Raw genomic sequence first — 9,451 nt, 5'->3', positions numbered from 1 at the left:
GGCATGTTTTCAAGGTTCCACGAGTGTGGCACACGCCATGCCAGGACTTCTCTTTTCTTTATGGCTGAGTACTGTGCAGTGCATGTATGGACCACACTGTGTAGCCATTCATCTGCTGACAGGCACTTTGGTCATTTCCACCTTTTGGCTATTGTGAGTAGTGCTGCAGTGCGCACTGGTGGGCAGGTTCCTGTTTGTGTTCCTGCTTTGACCTGTGTTAGGTATATACCCAGGACTGGGATTGCTGGGTCATAGGATAATTCCATATTTAACTTTTTAAGGAGCAACCAAATTGTCTCCCACACTGGCTGTACCATTTTCCTAGGGGTCCTTAATCCAGATTCCTAGGTCCCCAAGGGCCTTTGGGTAGTATTCTAGAAGTCTATGAACGTGGATGTGTTTCTATATACCAGGTTTCCTTTGCCGTGTATTGTATTTTATGCCCTTACTAACGTTATTCAAGGAGCTCTGGTAGCATAGTGGCTAAGGCACTTGACTGCTAACCAGAAGGTGGGCGGTTCAAACCCATCAGCCACTCTTCGGAAGGAAGGTTGGGCAATCTATTTCTGTAGTGATACTGCCTTGGAAACCCAAGGAGGGGTCGTTATGAGTCGGGACCCACTCAATGGCACAACAACAACAACAACAACTTTATTCTGCGTTGAGTCCGCTGTTGTTTGTTAGGTGACACTGAGTTGATTTCAATGCGTAATGACCCTATATACAATAGAACAAAACATCGACTGGTCCTGCATCATCCTCAGAATCCCCGCCATGTTTGAGCCCAGTATTGTAGCCAGTTTCAGTCCATCTTGTTGAGGGTCTTCTCCTGTTTTTGCTGACCCTCTAGTTTACCAAGCATGATATCCTTCTCCAGGGACTGGTCCCTTCTGACAACATGACCAAAAGAGGTGAGATGAAGTCTAGCTCTTCTTTTAAGGAACATTCCGGCTGTACTTCTGCCAAGACAGACTCGTTCATTCTTGCAGCAGCCCATGGTTCATTCAATATTCTTCACTACCACCACAGTTCAAAGGCATCAATTTTTTCTTTGGTCTTTCTGATTCCTTGTCCAGATTTCACATGCATATGAAACTATTCAAAAGACAATGGCTGGGATCAGGTGCACCTTAGTCTTCAAAGTGACATCTTTGCTCTTTAACACTTTAGAGAGGTCTTTTGCAGCACATTTTCCCAGTGCAATACGCCATCTGATTTATTGACTGCTGCTTTCGTGGGCATTGATGGTGGATCCAAGTAAAATGAAATCTTTAACACCTTCCATCTTTTCTCCATTTATCGTGATGTTGTTTATTGGTCAATGCTGAAGACTGTAGTCTTTGGTCTTCATCAGTAAGTGCTTCAAGTCATCTTCATTTTCAGAAAGTAAAGTTGTATTGTCTGCATGTCGCAGGTTGTTAATGAGTCTTCCTCCAATCCTGATGTCGCATTCTTCACATAGTGCAGGTTCTTGGATTATTTGCTCAGTGCAGCACAGACATCACCAAATACATAGGGGTCCTTGGCCCACAAAAAAATGGTTCCAAGCCCTTCTAATCCCTCTTTCAGGAAGTGGGCCCTGGTTTTCTCACCTCTGAGCTCCCACAGCTGCCTGTTTCCCCCTCACTGCACCCTACATAGTGCATTATATTGATCCTAATACCCATTCATTCTCCCCTACTAGACTGTTCCATGAGGGCAGGACCCCTGTCTACCTTATTCACCATTAATTTCCCTGCATAGGCATATAGTAGGTGCTCAATAAATGCTTCTTGGCTGATTGAAAGAGTGGAGGACACCCAGCCCATGGCCATAGCTGTACCAGTCACACCTCTATGAGTGTCTGTCTCTCCCCTCCCCTGCTGTAGGTATTCTCAGAATACTTCAAGGAGCTGGAGGAGGAGAGTATTCGAGACAACTTTGTCATTGTCTATGAGCTATTGGATGAGCTCATGGACTTTGGCTTCCCACAGACCACTGACAGCAAGATCCTGCAGGAGTGAGTGGGTCATGGGGGCAGCCACTGGACCACCGGCAGAGGGAAGTCAGGGAGGGCCAGGGAGATGTCCTTGGGTCCAGCTGCTTGTCCCTGCTGCCCTCCCGCCAGGTACATCACCCAGCAGGGTAACAAGCTGGAGACAGGCAAGTCTCGAGTGCCACCCACCGTCACCAATGCAGTGTCCTGGCGCTCTGAGGGCATCAAATATAAGAAAAATGAAGTCTTCATTGATGTCATAGAGTCTGTCAATCTGCTGGTGAGTCCCCACCTTCGCCGGGGCCTGGGGTAGGGGAGAGGGCCCAACACCTGTTAACCTCCCTAGGTTTACATCCCCAGGTCAACGCCAATGGTAGCGTCCTACTGAGCGAGATTGTGGGCACCATCAAGCTCAAGGTGTTTCTGTCAGGAATGCCGGAGCTGCGGCTAGGCCTCAATGACCGCGTGCTCTTTGAGCTCACTGGCCGTAAGTATGTGGGCCCCCTCACCACTCTCGACTAATGGAGGAGTCTGAGAGCCCATTCCTCTTGGAGCCTCAGGGGAAATTGCAGCTTGTTCTGAAATAAGCACTTGTGCGCCCTCTGCTGGTCATGGCTAATACTGCAGCTGCTGATTCACTGGGCAACCACTGTCTCTTCACTTATTCAGCAAACATTTATTTAGCTCCTGCTTTGTGCCAGGCCTAGCTCTAGGCTCTGGGGACACAGCAGTGAAGAAAGCTAACAAATCCTTGCCCTCCTAGAACTGACGTTCTAGGGAGAGGATGGAATAATATAGCTTCATATTTAAAAGCCTAACTGCAACAGTGAGACTCCCTGGGGGGGGGGGCCTTCTCTGGGCCTCCGTTTCCTTATTTGTAGAGTGGCAGTGGTGGGTGGCAGAGAAAAGGCCACCGTCTGCTTTATTCACCATTGATTTCCCAGCACAGGCTTACAGTAGGTGCTTGATGAATGCTTGTTGGCTGGCCGGCTGAGTGAGTAGAGACCCAGTCCTGGTCCCTGCCCCCAGGGTGTGACCCCGTGTGCTGCACTCCGAGTTTCAGGCAGCAAGAACAAGTCTGTGGAGCTAGAAGATGTGAAGTTCCACCAGTGTGTGCGGCTCTCACGCTTCGACAGCGACCGCACCATCTCCTTCATCCCGCCTGATGGTGACTTCGAGCTCATGTCCTACCGCCTCAGCACTCAGGTGAGGCTGCCTCAAGGCCCAAGGCAGGAGGCAATTGATAAGCAGCCCCTGAGAACCCCCCTGCCTCTGTCCACAGGTCAAGCCACTGATCTGGATCGAGTCTGTCATTGAGAAGTTCTCCCACAGCCGCGTGGAGATCATGGTCAAGGTGGGCCAGGATAATGATGGTTGCCAGTGCATGACCTGCCCCCTCCTATCCTACACCTGTGTGACCTCCTCCCACTCCCCCTGCACCTAGACTTCTTCCCTCCAGACACACTGGGCTCTTGGCTGGTTCTCAAACATAACAGGCACGGTCCCCTTCAGGGCCTTGGCTTCTGCTATTCCCTCTGCCTTGACTGCTCTTCCTCCAGCTTTGTCCATGGCTCCCATCTTCCCTCCCTCAACTTCTTTAGGTCTGTTCAACAGGCCATTGTATCTGCTTCCCTTCAGACAGTGCCTTTTCCCCAGCCTCAGGCACACAGTGTGTTTGTTCTCAGTGATGTCTGCATCACGGAATAAGTATTAGCTTTTCATATTATAAGGAGCCCTGGTGGCACAATGGTAAAGTGCTAGCTGCTAAATGAAAGGTTGGTGATTTGAACTCACCAGCCGCTCCATGGGAGAAAGATGTGGCAGTCTGCTTCTGTAAATATTACTGTTTTATAAACCTTATGGGACAGTTCTACTCTGTCCTATAGGGTCACTGTGTGTCAGAACCAACTTGACAGCAGCAAGTGTTCATATCATAGTCCCTGGGTGATGCAAATGGTTCATGTACTCTGTTGCCAACCAGAAGGCTGGGGGTTCGAGTCCACCCAGAGGCACCTTGGGAGAGAGGCCTGGGAATCTCCTTCTGAAAGAGCAGCCTCTGAAAACCTCCTGGAGCTCAGTTCTGCTCAGACACACATGGGGCGGATTTGACGGCAACAGGTTAGGTTTGATTCATGTCATGATTTACCCGAGCACAGTTGTGTCCAGGAAACTAAGGGGCAAGGAGGGAAGAAGACAAAAGACAGGGTTGCTGCTCTCAGGGAGCTTGCCGGCCGGTTGGAGAAGCTGTCAGCAAATATTGGCTCTGTCACTGGGATCAATTTTTCACTCCCTGCTCTGCCTCCACCCTGGGCCAACTTCTACCTTAACTCATCTGGACCAGTGCAGTTACTTCCTGGCTCCCATCCCGTACTCCACAATCCGTTTCCCCCACAGAGGGCTCCTGTGAGCACCTGAGTCCGGTCCAGTCCCTCTGCTCAGGACCCTCCATGGCTCCCACCTCAGTCAGAGCAAAAGCCCCAGTCCTCACTGTGGCTGCAAGGCCCCGCGCGGCCTGCCTGTCACCTGCCCACCCTCACCTCCTCTCCTCTTGCTTACCCCATCACAGCACACCCATCTTCTCCACGTTCCTGGAGAGCACCAAGCAAGGGCCTGCTGTAGGGCCTTCTCACTGGCTGTTCCCTCTCCCTGGACAACCCTGCTCCCAGTAACCATATGGTTCCCTCCCCCATCTCCTTCAGTTCTTTGCACTTAAGTGTCACTTCCTCAGAGACCCCTTGCCTGATCCCCCTATTTAAAATTGTAATCCCCTAGAACTCCTCACCTTCTTCCTTTGTTCCATTTTCCATCATACTTTTATCACCATCTGACATATGATCTATTTTAATTATTTGACTTTCATGTCAAATGATTTGCAAAAAAAAAAAAAAATGTGTAGTTTTTTTATGTGGTTTAAAGGATAGTGATAAACCATCCAGTGATATGAATGTGCTTGACCAGAGCCTCTGAACCCCTGTGCATCTCCCCCAATTACTGCTCCTCCCACCCCATCCAGTGGGGGGAAAACTAGAATCTCAAATTTGATGTGAATTACTTCTTTGCTTTTCTTGATAATTTTGCCATCCACATTTGCCCCATAAATATTTCACTCTGCCTGTGTCTGACCTTTGTGTGAATGGAGTCACACTGTACAGTTTTTTGTTGGACCTGCCTTTTACACACATCATTGATTTTGAGTGATTTCTAGGCCATCCATTTTAACAGCTATATAATATTCCACAGTGGGAATTTACTATTCTCCTGTGTGGGTCCTTTTCAGCTCTTGGCTACTGTTGTGAATAGCCCTGTGCATGTCTCCTGGTGCCCAAAGCAGGAGCTTATAGTCAGCCCTTTTTTACAGATGAGGAAACTGAGGTCCAGAGGCATTAAGAGGTCCTCAGCTTGGAGGAGGGGAGCCCTGCTTTGAATTGAATTGTGATTACCTTGCCCCAGAACCTGTGTTCTTAGACTTGACTTTGTTCCCCTGTCTCAGGGCCCTGGCAGAACTGTGCTGTGGGGTGTGTGGTCACCAGGGAGACTCTCAGTGCCCCTTAGTGTTCCTGCCTCTGTTCTTCTGCAGGCAAAAGGGATGGAGCCCTGAAAGCCACGGCTTCCAAAAAGAAGCTCCCCAGCTTTACCTCTGGGTCTCTGCCCCGATCCTGCCTCCCCAAACACCCCTCCCTGAATTAATAGATAAGGGTGGTGTTCAAGAAAGAATGACCATGGAACATTTGACACCCTGTGCTAAAAACTTGTCCCGTCTCACCAGCCCTGGCTGTAAACAGAATGTTGTAATTCAGTCAGTCATTCATTTGTAAGGAGAGCATGTGATGGTTAAACTGAAGGCTCCGTTCGAATCTCTCCTGTGCCAGTTACCCACTGTGTGACTCGAGCAAAGTTCTCTCTGTGCCTCTGTTTCTTCATCTGTGAAATGGACCTTCGGAATGGTTCTGACTTTATTTTATTTATTATCATTATTATTATTATTATTTAGGTGGAAGTTTACAAAGCAACTTCATCTCGGAATGGTTCTGATTTTAGAGGGTTGATGAGGGGCTAAGTGCTGGGCACCAGGCCCAGCACATGGGAGGGGCTTGGTAACTGCCAACCATCAGATGAAAACTCCTGCTGCCATGGGGTGGGCATGGTTGTGAACCTGGGGCAGAGGTGGTTGGCGCTGCCCAAACAGAAGGCACAAAGAGCAGGGCCTCCGGAGCCCCCGAGGGAGCAGCCTGGCCCTGCCACTCTTGGGCAGTGTCTTCAGGCAAACGCTTAGCATCTCAGGGCTGGAGTGTCGTCATCTGTGAACGGGCAGGACAGTGGTCCCCACCTCGGGATTACAGAGGCCCTCAGTGAGACGACGCCTTGCGGGGCTTGGTGGATATCTGCAGAATGCATGCGTGACTTCTTGGTGCCCCACGCTCTCCCTCAACAGGCTAAGGGGCAGTTTAAGAAGCAGTCTGTTGCCAACAGCGTGGAGATCTCTGTACCCGTCCCCAGCGATGCTGACTCGCCCCGCTTTAAGACCAGTGTGGGCAGTGCCAAGTACATGCCAGAGAGGAATGTTGTCATCTGGAGTATCAAGTCCTTCCCGGTGAGCAGTGGGGAGGGCGGATGGGGAGTCTGGGGGTGCCGGGACCGTGTGGAGGCCTGACCTGCCCTGACCACGTGGGCACAAGGCAGGGAACTAGAGACCCATACACACATGGTCATCCTTGGAGGATGCTGAAGGTGAAAATCAGGCCACATGGTGGTTAGGCATCCCCCTCCCTGGATTCACACCCTGACCCCTGACTTTCGAGCTGAGTGGTCTCAGGAAACCAATTTCCCCCATGCAGCCTCCGTGCCCTCGTCCCTGGGATCTGAGACATGGGAGATGGTGATTAGAAGACCCCCAGTGGGCTTTGGAGTTAGAAGCTTGGGCTATGAGCCTCGGGCAGGAGCCGTTAGCTCCTTGTCTGTAAAACGGGCCGAGAGCAGAACCCGCTCTGGGGGTTGCCGTGAGGATGGTCTGGGGCATGCGGGTGCCTGCTGTATCTAATGCCCCCATGTGCCTTCAGGGGGGCAAGGAGTACCTGATGCGTGCCCACTTTGGCCTCCCCAGCGTGGAGAAGGAGGAGGTGGAGGGCCGGCCTCCCATCGGGGTCAAGTTTGAGATTCCCTATTTCACCGTCTCCGGGATCCAGGTGAGGGAAGGGCGCAGGGAGGCTCCCCTCCTCGACCCTAGCAGGCTCCGCTCTTTCCTTCCCCGCGCCCTGGGTCTCCTCCGTGTCCCCTGGCTGCATCACGTCTGCTCTGCGCTCTCCCTTGCCCTCCCTTGGGCAGTGGTGCCTCTTCTGCGCTCAGCCTGGGTCCCTTCCCCTGCCTCCCACACTGGCCTGTGCTGCCTCCTGCCCACTTAGCCTGTTCACTTCTTTCCCCCCACTGCCTGCAAGCCACCCCCCCACTGCCCTGACCTGTGCCACCTCTTTATCCAGACCCACCTCCCCCACCTATGCTGCCTTTCCCCCCAAGGTATGTCACCTCGTTACTCTAAGCCTGTGCCATCTTACTCCCCCTCCAAGATGTATCACATATATATATATTTAAATTTTTATTGTGATTTGGGTGAAAGTTTACAGAGCAAATTCATTTTCCATACAGCAGTTCATATACATTTTGTTTCATGACATTGATTGCAATTCCCAACAATGTAACAGCTCTCTTCCCACTTCCTCCCTGTAGTTACCTCTTCCCTGTGTCCTTCTTTCCTATGCATTCCTGCCCCCTGAGCTGTCTCCCTGATATCAGATACCTTTATCTGGCCCAGGTCACCTCATGTCCCCAGCCAGGGCTACCTCTCTTTTCATTCCATTCCAGGTCCGATACATGAAGATCATTGAGAAAAGTGGCTATCAGGCCTTGCCCTGGGTTCGCTATATCACTCAGAGTGGCGGTAAGGCAGCCTGCTCCCTGGGACAGGGTCAGGGAGATGAGGGAGATGGGGTCTCAGGGTTTTGACGACATTCTGGTTCCAAAACTCAACAAGCATGGGCCCAGGCCAGCCTCTTTGTCACTGTGTCACCCCGGGTCTTGGTTTCCCTATCTTTATTTTGTTTTTAGGTCCCATTGAACAATTTCTACACATTGCTCAGTGACATGAGATACGTTTTTCACAATGTGTGAACATGCTCTTGAATTGCATTCTGGTGGTTCTGCTTCCAACGCTCTAGTTTCCCTGCCCGCTTATCTTATCTTTGCTTGAGAGTAATTGTTGACCTTTTGGTCTCATCCTGATGGTTTTTTAATGGAGCATGGTACTCATGGTTAATGTCTTTTGTTTGCATCTATCTTTAAAATGGAGGTAGTCAGCTCTAGGGTGGCCTTGGGATTTGGAAGAGGGACATGCAGCACCCCCATCTGCTGCCAGAAAGCGGCCTGTTGATAAGTTTACTGCCCCGTGTGAACCCCGTCCTCAGCCTTGTTACTTACTCCTGGGGCTGATCATGAGCACGGGGCAGGTGATGGATTTGGTGCTTTGTGCCTGCCTATTGTTTTACTGCAGATTATCAGCTTCGTACCAGTTAGAAGGCAGAAGAGACGAGGGCGTGGATGTCAGAGAGTGCGGGGCCTCCATCTCCCCAGGCCCCAGCTGTAGGTTCTCGGGAGATGAGGCAGGCCCCTGACCTGCCAGTTCCCAGCATCGGGCCCCCTGCTTGCCTTTTCCTACCCACAGGTTGGAAGGGATGGTCTCCCTGCCTCCCTCACCCTTGGGGCTTCCTCTGATTTTATATGAAGAAATAAGGGAAGGGCTTGAAGTTCCCTCGTGAGTGCCTTCTTGCAGTGACCTGCCTTAGGGGGTGTTGGGGCCCCTCCTCCAATGCAGCTGCTGAGCCCATTAGCCCCACTGCCCATTCCTCCCAGTGTTAGGATGTCATTAAAGAGGAGTCTAGCCACTGTGTATGTGCTTCTTTGGCTGTGTGTATGCACCCCTGGGGTGCTGAAATGGGAGTGGGCAATCACGTCCCTCCTCAGCTTATCCTGAGTGGTGAGCCCTGGCAGTCGCTTGCTCCCTGGTCCCCCATTCTCTTTGTTCCTTCGCCACAATCTGTCCTTCCCATCCCCAGCCGCCAGAGGGCGCCTGTTAACGCTCAAGTCAGCTCATGCTCCCCTGCTCAGAACCCTTCCAAGGTTCCCCTGCTGGGAGGGAGAAGTAAAAGCCAAGTCCTCAGTGCAGCCCACAAGGCCTGGTCAGCCCCTCGCCCAACCCCTTGCTTTTTTTTTTTTTTTTAATATTTTTGTTGTTGAGAGTATACACAGCAAAACATACACCAATTCTACAGACCTAATAGAAATAAAGAGCATTATGACAGAATATTATGAACACCTGTATGGCAAGAACCTGGGTAACTTAAATGAAATAGACAAATTCTTAGAAGCAAACAACCTACCCAAACTGACTCAAAAAGAGTTCGAAAGTCTCAACAGTCCCATAGCAAG

General features: G+C 50.9%; 1 protein-coding gene across 1 annotated transcript in view; it reads left to right on the top strand.

Annotated features, from left to right (window-relative positions):
* The window catches only part of AP1M2 (adaptor related protein complex 1 subunit mu 2), a 17,155-nt gene extending 8,616 nt beyond the window's left edge, over positions 1 to 8,539 (top strand). Inside the window, exons 4-12 of the mRNA XM_007953580.2 lie at positions 1,869 to 1,999; positions 2,108 to 2,255; positions 2,336 to 2,462; positions 3,039 to 3,181; positions 3,258 to 3,329; positions 6,408 to 6,566; positions 7,033 to 7,158; positions 7,832 to 7,907; positions 8,517 to 8,539. Of these exons, the coding sequence (XP_007951771.1) occupies positions 1,869 to 1,999; positions 2,108 to 2,255; positions 2,336 to 2,462; positions 3,039 to 3,181; positions 3,258 to 3,329; positions 6,408 to 6,566; positions 7,033 to 7,158; positions 7,832 to 7,907; positions 8,517 to 8,539 (1,005 nt within the window). The remainder of the gene's footprint in view (positions 1 to 1,868; positions 2,000 to 2,107; positions 2,256 to 2,335; positions 2,463 to 3,038; positions 3,182 to 3,257; positions 3,330 to 6,407; positions 6,567 to 7,032; positions 7,159 to 7,831; positions 7,908 to 8,516) is intronic.
* The last annotated feature ends 912 nt before the right edge of the window (positions 8,540 to 9,451 follow it).

Source organism: Orycteropus afer, unplaced genomic scaffold (genome assembly GCF_000298275.1).
Source record: "Orycteropus afer afer isolate SDZICR_OR568_19922 unplaced genomic scaffold, OryAfe1.0 scaffold00402, whole genome shotgun sequence".
In the NCBI taxonomy this organism is placed as follows: domain Eukaryota; kingdom Metazoa; phylum Chordata; class Mammalia; order Tubulidentata; family Orycteropodidae; genus Orycteropus; species Orycteropus afer.
The sequence above is the reverse complement of the archived record's forward strand: the minus strand, read 5'-3'. Positions and strand labels throughout refer to the sequence as shown.